Below are 18,743 nucleotides of genomic sequence, written 5' to 3' on the forward strand. Positions count from 1 at the left end.
TGGGAAGTAGTTTCAACCATCACCACACCTCCACCAACCTGCATGTATAGCCAACGTAATGAAGGCTCTCTTAAACCCTTTGATAACCATCTCCCTGTGACTGTTTATTATGGTATCTGTTGACTTTATCACATGGTAGGTCCTCAGCAAATGTTAAATTTTAAATAAAATTTAAGGTGCCACAAGGAAAGATAGTTTCCTCCCAAGTAGGGCCAAATTAGAGCAACCCAAAGAGCAAGATTCACTTCTGCTTAGAGCCATCTTTCCAAGAAAACTCAGAAGAATGAAAATAACTATAGAAATGGTTTCCCACAGAGCCCTTTGAGATACTTAGCAATTCTAGTCCTCCGTTTTTTTAAGATATGGTGCTTATGAAGATGGTGAGCACCAGATCATACTTTCAGGTTTCATGAACTAATTCATTATTAATTATAAGCAATCAAACTAATATTTTTATGCTAAGTCTACCTGCACTTAGTGCTAGGAAGAGGCATAGTAATGTTAAATACTACCTCTTATAACCTGATTGAGCAGATAAACTGTGGCAGTGTGGATTAACCAAATACTGAAGGAAGTGTAGAAAAGAAAACAGATGAACTGAGGAAGAATCCAGAAGAAAGAATTGGGATGATTTTTATCATGATTGTCTTATTTTGTCTTGTTTTCCTTTTTTTTTTTTTTTCTTTTTGGTTGCTGAGATTAGGTTCTCCCTATGTAGCACAGGCTGGCTTCAAACTTAACCAACCTCCTATCTGCCTTAGCCTCATATGGGATAGCATTACAGGTATGTGTTACCACACTCTGCTGGAACTAAGTTTTGATGAAATGATAGCATTTAGCTGGTCAAAAGGAATATTGGGATGCCCTAAAGGTAGGCCTAAGTAAGGGATGGTGTGAAGCAAGCCTAGAAGTAGAACAAGCCCACTGCGTGCAGGAAGCTGAGAAGAATTACCAAGTACCACCAGTGGCAATATTGGAGGCAGGTGAGGAATGAGGCTAGATAAAACGTAGCTTGGGGGAAGCTTGCAGGTCAGGAGAGGGTATATTCATCACTTGGTTATCCTGGGTGCTGAAAAGCAGGCACTGTGGTTCCCATCTGGTGTAACATGGATGGCCTTCCTTTATCCTAAGAGCCCACAGCTGTTGCTATGGAAATTGATTGTAAGCAGGCTCAGGTGTCAAAGACAATGAGGCAACAGAAAGGCCAATCAGGAAATGAGGAAAGAAGCTGAAGCAAGTATCGAAATGTAGCTTTTACCCTACTGTTCAAACTCCCTTCTCACCCTCTGAGCCTGTGGTAGCCACTGTTTTCTCTGGATTTCATAGTTATACAAAAATAATGAATTCTAGCATCCAATTGAACAAAGCAACTATACTTAATCTATATTGCAACACAGTACAATACATGATAGGTTTACCACAAAGAAATGACAAGAGTTTGAGGTGCTGACTACTATGGTCTGATCATTATACAATATATACATGCATCAAACATCACATGGCTCACCTAAATATGTATAACTACTATGCACCAAATAAAATAATATTTTACAAGACTGGGGCCATATCTTGCCATTAAGTATTAATGTTTGGCCCTATATACTTGACTTCAACCAAAATATGAGTGATCACAGCCCTGAAATCTGTGCTAATAGAGCCACCAAATTAAAAAATGCTCAGAGAATCAGCAGCTGCTGAATTTAGCCCTGAGGGAAAGTGCAGGCTCTCTCCTCAATTCCTTATTTCACCTAGCTTCTGCCTTCATATTTGCTTCAAGGGGCTTGCAGTGGCCACAGAGGTACTTAGCAATTCTAGTCCCGTGTTTTAAGCCAAAATTCATCTTAGCCAGAAAGGGTGCTTGTTGCAAAATTACACTCCCAGATGCTAGGAGGAGAAATAGGGTCAGTGAAGAGCTCAGCTGTCTCAGCTTTAAGGTACTTAATTAATGTATATTTAATGGCTTAGGACATCTTCACCAGTGTAGATTCTTGGGCCCCACTCTTTGAGGGATTCTGATTTCTAAGTGCTGTGAGCATAGGCCTAAGCTTTTGTATGTTAATAACCATTCCCCAGTGGTTCTTATTTGGGGGTAAATTTTTAGAAGGAGTGGGCTAGTGCATGCTAATGTAACTAAAGGCAAAAACACGTTCGTAAAGAACTATATAGTAAATATTTTTGTATTTATCAAATAAACACAGTAACCTCAAAGCAGTCACAGGCAGTACATAAATGAAGATCATGACTTTTTAAATCAAAATTTATTTACAAAAACATATAGTAGACAAGATTTGGCCCAGGCAGTCCTGTAATCCACTGGGCCCTAAAACGTTAGTTTGCATGTTTCAACAGGACCACCCTAGTTTTATAGACTTCAGGCCCCACAGCTAAGCTTTGAAGATGACATGAGACAGGGAGACCTTTTCTTTATTTTTCTATATTGAAGATTCGCAGATTTTTTTTAATTAATTGAATTTAGAAGCATAACAATTGATATCACATCTGCATTGCATTAGTTATCATAAGTGAGAGAAAAAGTATTTCAAGAAGTCAAAAAGATGAACAGAAGTTATAATCAGTTATTTGAGATTTCATTTAAGGGAATTCGGCATCTGAGATTTTTGGTGTTTGTAGATATAAATTTTTTGCAGCCTGTTTTAATAAGGGTTCAACCTCTCCTCCAGCCCAGTGCTCAGCAGAGGTAGTGGAAGAGGAAAGTTATTAGGATCTGGGGGAAGTGGACCTGTTCAGCACGAGTTCTCTGGGAGCAGTTCAGTCCCACAGCAAACACCAAATGTAACTCAGCAGCTGCAGATCAGTCCTCTAGGCAGACACCAGACAGGAACCAGCAGCTATTACAGTTCAATCCTGAAGAAGCCACAAGTTTGGCCAACTGGCCCAAGGCCACTGAAGTGGTAAGAAGTCCCACAAACCTTAGGAGCTGTTCTCTGGTGAGTTCCTCTCAATGGTTACCATACGCAGAGCCAATACATACCTGTGGTTAGCAAAGGTTGAACAAATCAAACCAGTGGTCCTGCCCCCAGTGTCTGCTAGGTCAGATTGAATAAACCATGCATCCTTTCACATGTTCACTATAGCAAAACATCCTCTCACCTGTGTCTGCTTCAGGAAAACTTTCTTTCACTTGCCTGCTTTTAGCAAGGCATCCTTTCAACTGTGTGCCCCAATAAAAACATCATTTGACATAACTGACTTTCCAAAGAAATCAGAAGTTTCCACAGCAGGTGTCTATGGTATGAAAAAGTTTGGAATGGATTTCTGTGTGTTTCAGAGAAGTTTGTTATGGTAATATAATTTAAAAGTCCTTATGATAATCATAAAATATTACAGTTTCCATAGACTGCCAATTTAAATTCAAGTTCCCTTTCTATACTTTTATTATTTTATTTATGTACATGTCCCCCTTCACAGTCTCTTCTCTACAAACCCCAACCCACCAACCCCCTCCGCTTTACCTCTAAGAGGGTGCTCCTCACCCACCCACCCACTCCCAGCTCACCCCTCCAGCATCCCCCTTCTCTGTAACAAGCTTCGATAGGACCAAGCTCCTCCCCTCCCATTAATGCCAGATAAGGAAGCCCTCTGCTACAAATGTAGCTGGAGCCGTAGACCCACCCATGTATGTATGTACTCTTTGGTTGGTGGTTTAGTCCCTGTGACCTCTGGAGAGTTTAGATGGTTGATATTGTTGTTCTTCCTATGGAGTTGAAATCCCCTTCGGCTCCTTAAGTACTTCCTCTAACTCTTCTATTGGGGTCAGGGAGACCTTTAGAGCCTCTTTGTGTTGGTCTGGAAATCAGACCTCACCTGTATCTAAGCATCGGGCTAGACATGACTCTGTGACATCTAGCAGAGAGCAGCTGGCAATGAGTGAGTCACCATTAGCAGCGGAGACCAAAGACTGAGAATAGGAAAGAGGCTTCGAGACCGAGAAGACAAAGGTCGATGAGGAATGAAGCATAAACAAGCTGAAAATAGCTCTGAAACAGACACAGTGAAATGATGGTAATCCCTGAAAGCCCTGGCCATTCGACTTCCTTTGTGGGTTTGTGGCTGTAAATACCTGAATGTTCTCCTTGTGGTAGTACAAACATTTCACTGGATGTAATTTAGATTCTCATAGGAACAGCAAAATTACCAGCATTTCCTCAGTGTATTTATGCATAAAACAGTCTGTTCCTTGTTCAGATTTGTTGCCTAGGGCTAAGGTAGAACCAGAACCTGTGAATGAAAGGTCAGGAGTGGACATCCAACTTCAGCCTGCTGTGGGGAGGGTGATCGCTAAATCAGAATTCAGGACATTGGAGCTCTGCTTCTTTGGCTATATTAAGGCAGTTCTATCCTCCTTTTCTGAGACCCTGTTTCGAATGTAAAAGTAAATGGGGGACTGCATGGTCCACTCAAGTCCCTAGGATGCCTTGCTCCACACCACGCCATGGAGAAAACTGGCAGCATATGACCATGGAGAAGGGAGGTGAATGAAAAACTATCAGGTTGAACAAAGAGTCCGCCAGCTTTGTGTTTGTGACGCATTAGTGACAAACAGCTGACTGGAAACTGAGTCAAGCAGAGTTTCCCAGGGAGGCACAGCTCAATCTGGCCCATTCCTTTGGCTTCTGTCTTTGCCTGAATACCCCCACCCAGGATTGGAGCATGAAGCCCTGCAACATACGAAGGCATTGACCTCCTGAACAATCACCGCAATCACTACTATAATTGCTTTCAGCAAAGATCTCCAGCCCTGGATTTCACACTGTCTGCTGCCAACACCTCTGTTCCTCAGGATGAGAAATCTAAGATTCCTTTAGCTTGATGGTTCTCAGACTTGACTGTAGTTTAAAAACATCAGAAGATTTCTTTAAAAATACTGGATATGTGATCCTGTTTCAAAACACACACACACACACACACACACACACACACACACACACACACACACTGACTTATGTAATTGGCCTGGGATAGGGCCTGGTCCTTGGAGGTTTTTAAAAGCTCTTGCAAGCATTTCTTCTTTGCAGCCAGAACCAAGACCCACTGCTGGAGTTCCAGCTGGACTCAGGTAGAAGAAGTGAATTTTCATAATCTGTACCTTGTGGGAGATATGATTGCTGACCCCTTCGGATATAGCTGGGCCCAAGGCTGACTTGATGAGGACAATTTGTTTCTAAGGTGTCTTTATCTTAGGGCCCAGCCCTCCTTCTGCTGATCCAGTAAAAGAATCCTAGCCACAGTGTAAATGGCAAATAATGACCTAATGTACTGCTTTTCCAGCTAGTATGTACCTTTGGGGGTACAAAGGAATTCTCGAAGGCTTTATGGCAAGGCAAAGCCCATACAGGAGGCATTTAAAATGTCCCCAAACCTAATATATCCCTCAGAGCTCATTTTTAGTAAATAACAATCCTGCTTTTCCTATAGACTTCTCTTTTTCTCACTTCCCATATCTAACCCATAAGTGTATGATCTTGATTCTGTCTTCAAAATATTTCCAGAATGTACTCAATTTGATCATCTTCATTATCATCATCCTACCCCATGCCAGCATCATATATTAAGTGTCTCACTGCAATCACAAATACTGCATTAAGACATACCTAATATGGTCTTCCCATTGTATATATACTTAATAACTGGTCTTCCCATTAACCTCCTACACTCTATTTTCCTCACAGCAGCCAGAGGCATACACACACATCAAACCCTGTCTACATAAAACTCATCAGTGGAATGAATTCCAGACTTCTCACCATGACTTCTAGGGCCCCACATGACTCAGCTCTCAGCTGCCTCTTAGAGCACACCCCTCTGATACCTATTCTCTCACTGTCTTCCAGGTACAGGGATTTCCTATATACCTCAATCCTATGCCTAGCGCCTTTACCATTATTTTTGTACAGAAGCTTCTCTCTCCAGATAGCCTCATAGAATCTCTGCTTTCTTTCCTTTGGAGTCCATGTTAGGTATTCCCTAACTATAATATGTAAATTGCTTCCCCCTCCCCTAGAATGTGTTTATGTGTGTGTACATACATGATTGTAACATATACATATGTCCCCAGAGGAATTGAAACCAATGTCTTGAAGAGATACTCACGCTTATTGTTTCCTGTAGAATTGCTAACAAAACTCAAGATATGGAATCAATCTAAGTGTCTATAGACAGAGGAATATGCAAAGGAAATATGGTACCTACATACAACAGAATAATATTACAATTGTAAAAGAAGGAAACTGTCAGAAGGCCTGAGATTCAGTTTCAGCTCTGCAAGGAGAATCAAAATCAAATTCTGTTATTTGTTACATGGGTGAACCTGGAGGACATTGTGTTGCATGAACTAAGCAAGGCACAAAAAGACAAAGACAGTATGATCTCATTGTTAAATGAAATACAAAAGCAGCAGAGTTACAAAAGCAAAGAATTATGCTTACCAAAAGCTGGGGGCAAGAAGAGTGAGTGAGGAGATGCTGTTCAGAGAACAAAGTGTTGTGGGTTTTTTCTTTTTAAGATTTATTTATTTAATGTTTATAAGTACACTGTCGCTGTCTTCAGACAAACCAGAGGAGGGCATTAGATCCCATTACAGATGGTTGTGAGCCACCATGTGGTTGCTGGGATTTGAACTCAGGACCCATGGAAGAGCAATTATTACTCTCATAGAGCCTTCTCTCCAACCCCAAAGTATGTTTAGACAGGTGGAATACATTATTTTTTAGATCTGTTGCGAAGATATTTTACTAGTTAATAATAATGCAATTGGAGTTTTCAAAACTGCTAAAATATATTCCTACTGAGCCCATCCTTAACATTTTCTTGTGTAGTCCTTTACCCTGCTTTTGTTTTCTTACAGTAGTTTCCCCCGCCCCCTTATCTGCAAGGATAGTCCAAGACCTCATGCACAGTACTGAGCCACACACACACAGAGAGGTTTGATTTATAAATTAGGCATAGTAAGATAGTAACAACAATAACATTATGAAATAAAGTAATTAAAGAGCTAGTGCTGCACACCCCTTTAATCCTAGCATTGGGAAGGCAGAGGCAGACTGATCTCTTTGGTCAAGGCCAGCCTGCTCTAAGGAGCTAGTTCCAGAACAGCTAAGGCCACAAGAAAATCCATCTCAAAAAAACAGGGGAAGAAAGAAAGAGGGAGGGAGAGAGAATAATTATAGCAATGTACTATAATAAAATGTATTTTTAAATGTATTTGTTTGTTTCCAGGATTTTCTATGTATGATTTTTAAACTAAAGTTAATAATCAGTGACTAAAACCACAGGTGAAACTGCAAGCTGGGCATGATGTCACTTGCCTATAATTCCAGAATTTGGATAGTGGAGTTAGGAGGACCAGAAGTTCAAGATCATTTTTTGCTGCATTATGAGTTCAAGGCCTGTCTGGGCTATATGAGGCCCTGTATTTAAAAAAAAAAAGTAAAATTACAAAAAAGGGTACTACTGTAGTTATGTGCTACATAAAAGATATTTAGTAACCTGACACAATGATGCACATTTGTAATTCTAGCACTTGGTAAGCTAAGACAAGAGTATCCGTATCACAAGTTCAAGGCCAGCCTGGAATATATAGCCAGACTCTATCTCAAAAAAAAAAAAAAAAAAAAAAAAAAAAAAAAAAAAAAAAAAAAAAACTTTTAAAATAATTGTCTCTTTGTCCCTGATAGAATAGACATACACCGAAAGGCCATGGAATTGTTCAGCTTTGCTCTTGTATACCTCATTATCTAGAACGCTGCCAGACATGCAGTAAGCCACTGTTAAATTAATCAAATGCATAAATAAGTCCTCCTAAAGACCAGATACTTCAGCATGCCATGACTCTTGCATTTCCTACGTGCTAGGCTGTCTGCAGTGCAACAGAAGATTAGAATCAGAAGAACATTTCCCTGGTTCTCCACAGGGACGTTGGGCTCAGGGTTACCTAAATCCATGGATTCTCAAGTTCTTTATATATGTCTATACTAGTATTTACATGGTACCTACACACATCATTCCAAATACTTCAAATCATCTCTAGATGACTTAAGATGAATACACGGTAAATGTTACATACATCTAGCTGTTCCACTGTGTTGGTTACGAAATGGAGGCAAGAAAAAAAAATCTCTGTACAAGTTCAGCAGAGACAGAGGGTTTGCCATTGTTGTTTCATGTATTTTTAATCTGTGCTTGGTTGAACGCATGAATGCAAAGCTGTGGGTAACAAAGGCTAACTGTAGTTTACAGTGTTTGCTAATCATGCTTCCTGCTGAATTTTGGGAAAGGTTTCAAGAATAAGAGAGCCTGACTGATTCTTTGGGCATCTCATGCAGAATTGAATATACAAAGTGATGCAGTGTTTGGAAGTAGAAAGCCAGGGGCACTGAGCTAAATCGCTCATCTCTCTCTTTCTGAATAGTTCAGAAAGTATGGATGAGTCATTTTGGAGGGCTGGGTTTCCTCTCTCTCAGAGCTCAAAAATATTTGTTATAAGTCTCCTTTTCTAGGGGTGTACCTGTAAGACAATAAGATTATTGCTGGAGATCCTCTGGGACGTTTGTGTTCACACACAACGAAGTCTACTACTCAAGTCAATCCCATATTAAGAAAACTGAATATGTAAAAATTTAATGCATATGATTACTGAGGATTTTTTTTTGCAAACCTCCTTAGGCTTAGAAAATTTATAATGGGATTCAGTTTATCCAAATTCAATTCATGCCCAGCTTTTTCACAGCACACCAATCATACAGGGAGACAATTAACACATTGCCTTGTAGCACATAGCCTTGCGCTTAATAGGTAATCAATACTTGTCTATTGACTCATCGATCAGTAAGCCCAAATATCTCTGTACTGGTATTCTCTCTCTCTCTCTCTCTCTCTCTCTCTCTCTCTCTCTCTCTCTCTCTCTCTCTCTTCTCTCTCTCTGTCTCTCTCTGTCTCTCTCTCTCTGTCTCTCTCTGTGTCTCTCTCTCTCTGTGACTCTCTCTCTCTCTCTCTCTCTCTCTCTCTCTCTCTCTCGATAGTATCTTACAGTGGTAGTCCAGGCTTGTCTCAGACTCACGATCTGCTGGTTTAGACTCCTGAGTTCTTGGGATTACAGATGCAAGCTACCAGATTCAGTTATATTGGGATAGACATCTTAACTCTAATACTAAAAAGGAACGGAGAACTCACCAGTCCTTTGTTCTTTTTCCAGTCCCCCAAATCTGCTTTCATCAGTGCTGCAAAGAAGGCCAAGCTGAGGTCCAATCCTGTGAAGGTCCGATTCTCTGAGCAGGTGGCAATTGGAGAAACAGATGCAGTAAGTGCCATCTTGGCTTCTCTCCTCTCTCTTTGGCCAGAATCGACCTGGCTATTGAGTCTCAATCAGGGGCTTCTGTCAGTGGATGCTTTTATGAAAGGGTTGGAGCACAAGGATCCTGGTGCTCTGAGTGAGTGGGTAGTGAAGAGATAGGAATGTGTGGCATCCAGAGTAGACTGGAAGGGAGAGAGAAAAAAAAACATATTGATTCCCTCTGGATCTTCATGGTACTTAGAGAAATTTCCGTCCCTAGCACAATAGTGTACACTCAGGGCAAGTGTTCCATAAACATCTTTTTGGATGCTTGATAAAAGCAGGGAGGAAGTAATGGTTTTGTGAAGACCCGGAGAACAAGTGGCTGGTGCAATTGAACTCTTCACATTTAAGTGGCCCTGCAATTCTACATCTTGACTGAAGAAGACTGCTGATGGGTAGCTGGCTAGCAGCAATGATACAGACTCTGCTTTAAGTCATTAACTTTTTCCCAGGCACCAGAAGGGATCCAAAAGAAATGCCCGCTCCTTGCCACTGGTGACCTTTCTATGGGGCATGGGTTAGGGGGACAAGTGCTGTAGACTGAGACTATAGCAAATGTCCTGCTGTGTGATATCTCAAAAAGCAGCTACATTTGGCCAGCCCGTGCCATGCTGCTGCCAATCTAGGGATTCCTGGTTATCCCACAAGTTTCTTGCTGGTCGTCAGGGATGCTTGCAGTAAGCCAACTACCCCAGATGTTCGGATGAGAGGAGTTAGGTCAAGAGCAGAGGTCAGTGTGTATAGCAGTCATGAATTCTGGCCCAGAACTTCCCAGGAATCTTCAGAATTTGGTGATGTCCTAGTGGGCATAGAGATAAGTAGGCACTGGTGTATTTTTGTAGGATGGTATGGGCTGTCAGGAAGCCTGATCATTTATGTACTAAGAAACAGCTGCAGTTGTTGAGAGACATAGCAGCAGTCCCAGACTGAGCAGAGGAGTCAGCAGGATGTCAGGCATTTTTTCTACTTCTCCGAGGTAGAGCCACCCAGAAGAGAAAGAACACAGGTGTCTTCCCTGCCTCTCTTCTCCAAATGCAGCTCAGGCCTTCATGCATCCCTTTATGAGGAAGACTAGGAAGCTCAAAGGGCACCTAGAAGCCTTTCTAAATTATTAACACTCAGGATCCCATGTCAATCCCAAGAGAAACAGTTAAGGAGAGCCTTAAATGGTTAAAAGACAGATGCCCAGAGAGGAGAGAGAACAGGACGGAGCCCCTGTGGATCAGAGTGCAACAGATCACAAGGTTCATGTCACCAGTGAGACACTGGGGTCCTGAACTGTTGAAAATTCTGAGGACATAAGCATTGAGTTTGCAAAATATGGACAGATGGATCTGATCCCACCTCAAAAGTCACAGTCAAGGCCAGGACATGCAATGTCCTGCCTCCTTTGCCTCTTTTCTCCTTCTCTTCCTTCATCTTCCTACCAACCTTCAAGTTCCATACCTCACAGGCCACAGGCAGATTGAAGAGCCATTTCTAGTTCAACCAGAATAGCAACTGACTGCCCTAGGGCAACTAGAACTTACTCAGAGTTCAGTTGTCTCTCGGACAGGCCCCAAACTTGGCTTGAGACACTTTGTCTAGGAGAGAAAACACATCCATCTTCTAACCCTCTCCATTGCTGTCTGTGTGGACCATAGCACTCTGTTCAGACCTGGAGAGTCCAAGTCCAGGTGACTCCAGCCTGCCCCATTGTCCCCTTCCCCTTGTGTTCCAAGGCTTTATTAAGCAGCCAGAACAAAAATAAATCCTGTGGGCGTTCCTTGCCAACTCTATTTTTAAGCAAAATCAATTAAGTAATTATCTGAGTCCAACCCAGTGTGCTAAATAAAACTTGCCACTGCTGAGCATCTTCAGCCTGGGGAGCCTGGGCCTCTGGGCCTGGCAGGAGTGGGACACCTTAGGATCAGCAAGGCCTGGACATCATCATCACACCTTTCCAAATTGATGTCCATGGCTTTCCTCCTTGATTGGATCCCATCTAACTTGCCTCCTGGCTCCTTATCACTGTCAGCCACACCCAAGCTCAGGAATTTCATCTTTGATGCTCTTTATCCATAACAGCTGCTAGATCTGAACGGTTCTACTCATGCTACTCTGACAGTCTATCTCATTCAAAACTCAGAACCCAATTGGCCATACACAGAATCCATACATCTATCTATCTATCTATCTATCTATCTATCTATCTATCTGAAGCAGAGTCTCACTGTGTAGCCCTGGCTGACCCAGAATTCCTTATGTAGACCAGGCTGACCTCCAACTGATAGAGATCTACAAGCTTATACCACCTCTCCAATGTTGGAACTAAAGATGTATGCTACACACCAGAGCCATCGTAGGACCTCTAATATTGTTGTAGCTCTCTGGATGCTCAGCATGAGCTAAGTATGCAATATAGACGATCCATGGCTGCCACTGAGTTAAAGAATCTGGCCACCTATACACTGCAATTACCCATAGAACAGATTATAGGGGCCTAGTGAATATGTGCATCCTCCTTGTGAATCTATTTAAGTAAGAATATAGTAAGTGCTTGCTGTTCATTCATTTAGCACTCATTTAGTTAACATCAATGATGCACCAGCCATGCTATTCATTGCTGACACCATAATGATGACTAGACATGGTCTTTGTGCTCTGAGTTTACTGTTTGATTCTAAATGACAGATTTCTTCCAAATATTGCTGGAAACTAGGCATGGTGATACATGTTTGTAGTCCTAGTACTCAGAGTGGGGAGAAGAAGGAAACCAGCCTAGGTAGCACATACTTTTATCTTAGCACTTGGGAATTAGTAAAAAGAGAGTTGTTAGTTTGTGGGTAGCTTGGGAAACATTGGAAGACTCTGTCACACTCACAAAAAAAATGTGTGTGTTGCTGGGCAGTGACATACACCTTTAATCCCAGTACTCAGGAGGCAGAAGCAGGCAGATCTCTGAGTTTGAGGCCAGCCTGATCTACAGAGTGAGTTACAGGACAGCCAGAGCTATGCAGAAGAAAAACTGACTTGAAAAACCAAAATAAAATAAAATAAAATTTTGTGTGTGTGTGTGTGTGTGTGTGTGTGTGTGTGTGTGTGTGTGTAAGAGAGAAAGAGAGAGAGGGAGAGAGACTAAGAAAGGGGTATATAGGTTGCTATAGAAAACCATGGGCAGGCCAGATCCACAGTTTTATAAAATACTTGTTTGAGCGTGATTTTGAAGGTTGAATAGGAGCTTGCCAGAAAGAAAAAGATGAAGACAGAAAAAAGATGGCCATCAGTTAATTGGGTTTTTTTTTTTGTTGTTGTTGTTGTTAATTGAGAAATTCACATTCATATTTATAAATGAACCCCCATTCCAGGAAAGCTTACGCTAAGGAATTATCAGCTGTTCAGAAATGAGCTTTGCCAGTGAGTGCTTTTGAACCAGGATCAATGCAGCCCACTTTCAAAGAGCTTTTGGAAATGTTTGAGAGTATTTTTGGTTATTGCAATGATTTTTTTGTGTGTGCTATGAGCACTTAGAGTCTCATTGTAAGAGACATTGAGAGCCCTGAGCTAGTAAGGCAGTCCCTGAATGATGAATTGTCAGAGATATCGAGTCATGAAAGCAGTGAGGTTTCTACAGTGGTAAGACACGAATCCAGAGAATCAGACAGGATCCAAACATTAAAAGGCCTGAAGAACCAGGCATGGTGGTACACACCTTTAATCTCGGCAATTGGGAAGCAGAGGCAGGTAGGTCTCTGTGAGTTCTGACTAGCCTGCTTCACTCAGTGAGTTCCAGACTGAGGCTACATAATAAGAATCTGTCTCCAAAAGGCAAAGAAAAAGAAAAGGACCCCAAGACGCTAGTAAAGTGGTTCAGTGGTAGAGCACCTGCCTAGCATAGAGGCTTGGAATACCATCCTAAGCATCAGAGAATGGCAGAAGAAAAGCAAAGGATGGGCTTGTGGAGGGCCTGGTAGAAAAAGAAGTCTGAAGATAAACTGAGGTGTATGAAGTGGTCTCCAAAGAAATCCCTCCATGAGTAATTCATACTGTATATCATGGTCTCTACTGGCCCACAGCATCAAACTGCAGTGGGATGCTAATATACCACGGTAGAAAAAAGAGGAGTGGATTTGGATATAGCTCAGCATCTTGGGGATTTTGTTCTTGTCTGCATATAGCATTATTATTGATCTGGTCCTTCCTCTGTCTCTTCTCATACCCTTTTGACCCCTCTACCTCCATCTCCTTCTTTCCTTTCCTTGCTACAACTCCCCCGGGTCTTCCTCCCCCTTTTCTGTGTATACATAGAAAATGATGAAGAAGGAAGCTCTCCTCCTCATCCCCAATGTCCTGAAGGTTTTCCTAGAAAATGGGCAGATCAAGTCATTCACATTTGATGGCCGGACCACTGTTAAGGTACATAAGGAATCCCCTCACCTGGGGTACCTGTTTGTTTGTGTTCCTCTGTGATTGCTCACAATGGCTTCACTGCTGGAATAAAATTGCTTTTGATTTCTCCATGCTCTGGAGTGCACGGCTGCACAAACATAACCCTCCGATGAGGCTGGTAGTGGGAAATTGCATGGCCAGCTGTGGGCTAATTATTGTAAAAATGTGTGTGTGTTCGCGCATGTGCAAATGCATGCACATGGATGCACATCTGCTTGTCAACTACTTTATGTTCATACACCAGCTCCTTCAGGACTCTTAGGAGCTAAGCAATAGGAAGCTCATTAAGCCATTTATAAAGCCAAAGTGATTTATATTGATACAATCACACCTACACAAGTTTACACAGAGAAATAAACAAATGTGATCTCTTGGGAGATTAGCTTATCCATGTCTTGCTTTTTAAATAACAACCAAATCTTAAGCACTGAAGCAAGATTTGAGAAGTCCAGCCACAGCCCTTTGGCTATTCTTTTCGCAGGAAGAGCAATTGCTGCACTGCGATTCTTAACAGCTCAGCCAGGCGTCAAAAAGTCCTAGTGATTCTTAGTCCTGAAAAGTAGAGGTGGTGATAGGATTTACCTGAGGTTAACTCTGCACTGAGACATAAATATCTATCCCTGGTTCTTCTGGACTCTTGCCAGGAGAACACTATTCCAAGAATGAATGTTCTTATGCAACCACAACTTCCCAGATTGCTGGGCAATCTTGACACCTGTCCGGGCAACTTACCTTTCCCACAGTTATCCTGTGGTTCCCATGCAATGACCAAGATGACCCTAGAAATAAAGACACATGGTGACACAGGCTTGTAAACCTAGTACTCAAGGGGCTAAATCTGGAGAATCACAGGTTCAAAGTCATCCTATGCTACAAGGGGAGATCCTTCCAGAAGGAAATAAGGGAGAGAGGAAGGAACACCCTTAGCCAGAAAACTTGTCTGTAGGAATGATCAGGTGCTCAGAATGGCCTCACGAGTGTATACTACTACCAGAGTTTACTGATCATTCTTATATTGGTTTGAGGAGTATCTAAGTGTGTTTGTGGGTCATCCCATGATATATCATGTTACTGGTGCTTAGTGTTTCAAGGTCAAAGATGCTAAGTGTCCTTCAGAGAACAGAACAGTTCATGAATGATTAATTGTCCTGCCCAAAGTTTCTTTGGAAGACTTAGGCCTATGTAGGTATATATCTAAGTAACCTAACTAAGATCCAAGTGTACTCCTTAGGAAGCCATGGCATGGTCTCTTGGCTATGGAACATCTTAATCTATGAAAGGAAACATTAAAACATAACTAGGCCATCTAAGTACCAGAATCTCCCTTGGTGTTTCTTCAAGGTTAAAATACCCATTGTCAATTTGTTAGTACCCTAAGTTAGTACCCTAAGACCAACCTTTCTTAGTCATAGAGCTGAGAGCACTCCTTACCTCACAATGCCACTACCATTGTGGCATCTAAGTAGTGCCAACCTTTGGAACTTGGTCTTACTTTAAACTTCAGCAAGGTGCATGGATATTCATTAGAACTTTGACAGTCTTCCAAGCCACTTGTCCCAAAGAAGAAGCTGGATGAAATGACAGTCTGGTATGGTTACAGTTACACATTTAACACCAATTGACAATCACTGGCTTGGCTGTCCACAATCTCAATGCAGCTTAACTGCAAAGAAAATTGCATCTGTCTATGCCAGAGTTCTAGTAACACTCAAGCCTCTGTAACTACATGAATAGCACAAAGAAATCCTCTCAAGTACCCAGCTCTTTGCAGCCCTCTGTTCAAATGACTGAGTATCTCACACAGAAGGGATGCTTTGGCAGCTCTGACCATCAGAGAGCTTTGAGCTCCCAAGCCTGCTTCCCTCCAGCCTTTGGGAATTGAGACATGCTGACTGTGTAAACATCCACACTGCAATGTGTACGCTGAAGCCACAGCAAATATATGGCAAAAGCCTCAAAACTGACATTTGAGCAGCCCCCATGAATATGTTCTCAGATGCCCTAGTATTAAAAGTAGGGCAGCAGAGCAGACGGAGCCCAAAAGTAGTCAGATCTTTGACTGTACTCCAGACACGTGACATTGTTCCTCTTTGTGGACACATTTTTCAAGTTGCTAAATTGATCGTCTATAAAAGCTAGCTATGGCCCAAAATGAACATTTTGCCAGTAGCTGAAGTCATTTGATTTAGATTATGAATCTGGAAATAGTATACTTTTTAATCACAGCAATGTAGCGTTGGCTTCTGCTCATTCCTCTGCATTGACAGACAAACCCAAATGGACATTCTGACTTAAGAGAGATGAGCAGAGAACCAATACAGTGCCAGGCCCTCCGCAGGCATTCAGAAAATGATTTATCTAATAGAGGAGGAGAGAGTGGGAAGATGGAGAGATAAAGGTACAGATGGAGGAAGGAAACAGCCTTCATTTACCATGTCAGGACAGGGGAATTCAGGGACATGTACTTGCTCTTCCTAGACTTTTGGTGCTCCTCAGGGCCCAGGCCACTGGGTAACACTCATGCGACCATTTTCTGATCCCATAACGCAGTATCTGGGCCACCACGAAGGCTTCATTTCCAATATTGCCTCATGTGTTCTTTCCTCTGAGTGACTTCGAATCAGAAAAGACTCTTTCCCTTCTACAGGATGTGATGGCGACTCTACAGGACCGTCTTTCCCTGAGGTACATTGAGCATTTTGCTCTTGTGCTGGAGTATACTGGGCCAGAACAGAATCACAAGTTCCTGATTCTCCAGGACAAGCAGCCCTTGGCTTATGTAAGTCATCCTTTTATTCTGGCATCCATGATCCTGCTTATCTAGAAAAATTGACTACAATGGAGTTAGCCAGCTCCCAGAAGTCATAGGTCCAATCTGAGATGGAGGGTGTATATATACGTGTATGTGGAGATGTGTGTATGAGTGTGTATGTGCGTATGCATATTTATGTGCATATGTATGCATATATATACATATGTGTGTGTGTGTGTGTGTGTGTGTGTGTGTGTGTGTGTGTGTGTGTCTATGTGTATGTGCACTTCTAAGAATGGAACCAAAGGATTTGTTCATCACTCATCCTATAGGTAATAGCCTAGCCTTACCTGAGGGAGTTACTATCCATCTCCAGATAGCCTCTGATGCCCTTTGTGACCCAACAAAGGCATTTGTCTTGGTCTCTACTTGGCAACTCTCCTTTTTCCTGGAAATACTGCCTGCTAGACCCTTCTGATTCCTAATAAAAAAGTTGGCCTCTTTGATGAGGGCTGTGATACAGAAGGTCAGAAGTAGAATCAAATGGTAATTAGGAATGGACAGTGTAGTATCAAGAATAGGTTGCCTCCATCATCTTCCCAAGTATAGGAGAAAAAATTATCTCATCCCCATAACTACATGTATGGAAAAAAAGACTGTTGAAATCTAGGATTTCTGTATGGGATTTTACCCATAGCAAACCACCAGGAAGCATCACAGAAATGAGCCAGGGCCAGTCAGTATTCCATGGTAGGGCGGGAAAGAACAGAAGGGGGAAAGTTAGGAAGATATAGATAGAGCATTTAGAAAGTGTGTGGAAGCCAATCAAAACTCATAAACTCAGTCCAGCAAGATAACACACTAGAAAAACTAGGCAGGATGATCTGGAGTTAGAGGTCAGCCTAGGCCTACCAACTGCAGCTTGAGCTACAAAGAAACAAGGCTGGGAATGCTGCTTGTTGGTAGAATATTTGGCCAGCATGTACCAGACCCTATTGATCTTCTTGCTGTTGGGTATGGTGACACACACCTTAATCTCAACCCTTGGAGATAGAGGATGAGAAATTCAAGGTCATCATTGACTAGACGTTGAGTTTGAGTGAAAGGCATGCCTGAGATACATGAGATCCTGTCTCAAAACAAAGAAGACAGATATACACAGAAAAAGAATGTATTTTTTCAAAAGAAAGATTCAAGTTTCAGCTTACATAGAGAGCTGAAGCACCTTCTATCCTACCAATAAATAATCCGCTGAGTCAAATTGGCTTCTTGTTCCAAATGGGATTTCAAATTTCTTTATTATGAAAAAGTTCACATAAACAATATATATGGAATACAGTATAATGAACCATATTATTCACCTCCAGGTTCAATGATTACCATTATATTGACAGCGTGTTTCATCTGTCTCTCCAAATGTGGTTTTCACTCTTTAAACTCTCTAGGCATCAAATAGTTAAACAACAAGCATGTCTGCAAGAAGCTGATAAATCCTCAGGAGCCCTCTCTTCTTAACTCCTATCTTGGCACTTAGACTCAATTCTTTTTTAGGGACAGTGAGACAACAGGGTCTTACCCAAACTGCCCTCAAACTTCTGATGATCCTCACCAGTACTGGGATTGTAGGCATGAGCTACTGCATAGACCCCATTCTTGATAAAGAGCATGTCCAAACTAAGTGATAGCAAATTCCAAGCCAACCAAATCTACAAAGTGAGTTCCTGTCCAAAAAGCAAGCAAGCAAGCAAGCAAACAAACAAACAAAAACCCCAGCTTTATTGATAAGTTAATAAAATATAGAGTAATTATCGAGCTATACTATAATAAAAGTTATGAATTTCCTATTTTAGACTGTGGTTGTCCATGGATAACTCAAAGTAAGGAAAGTAAAACCCAGGATGAAAGAATGCTCAATATGAATTTGCCATGTTTGAGACAACAGTGGGAAACAACAGCCTAGTTCATCCATAAGTCCTACTCTAAGAAGTCTCCAAGCTGCCTGCCACCTCCCAGTCACTGATTCTATGGTTTTTCCCCCACCCTCTCCCCACTGGGTCTCAGGTCGTGCAGCGGACACACTACCATGGAATGAAATGCCTCTTCCGAATAAGCTTCTTTCCCAAGGACCCAGTGGAGCTGCTACGTCGGGATCCTGCTGCTTTTGAGTACCTGTACATCCAGGTAGGGTCTGGCTTTCAAACACAAAGATAG

At 41.9% G+C, this 18,743-nt stretch overlaps 1 protein-coding gene across 1 annotated transcript in view; it reads left to right on the forward strand.

The window, feature by feature from the left end:
• Nucleotides 1-18,743, forward strand: part of FRMPD3 (FERM and PDZ domain containing 3) — a gene marked incomplete at its 3' end in the record, with an annotated part of 69,927 nt that overhangs the window by 12,732 nt on the left and 38,452 nt on the right. Inside the window, exons 4-7 of the mRNA XM_080909631.1 lie at nt 9,212-9,316; nt 13,640-13,747; nt 16,428-16,559; nt 18,594-18,713. Coding sequence (XP_080765757.1) covers nt 9,212-9,316; nt 13,640-13,747; nt 16,428-16,559; nt 18,594-18,713 — 465 coding nt within the window. The remainder of the gene's footprint in view (nt 1-9,211; nt 9,317-13,639; nt 13,748-16,427; nt 16,560-18,593; nt 18,714-18,743) is intronic.

Source organism: Micromys minutus, assembly GCF_963924665.1.
Source record: "Micromys minutus genome assembly, chromosome: X".
In the NCBI taxonomy this organism is placed as follows: domain Eukaryota; kingdom Metazoa; phylum Chordata; class Mammalia; order Rodentia; family Muridae; genus Micromys; species Micromys minutus.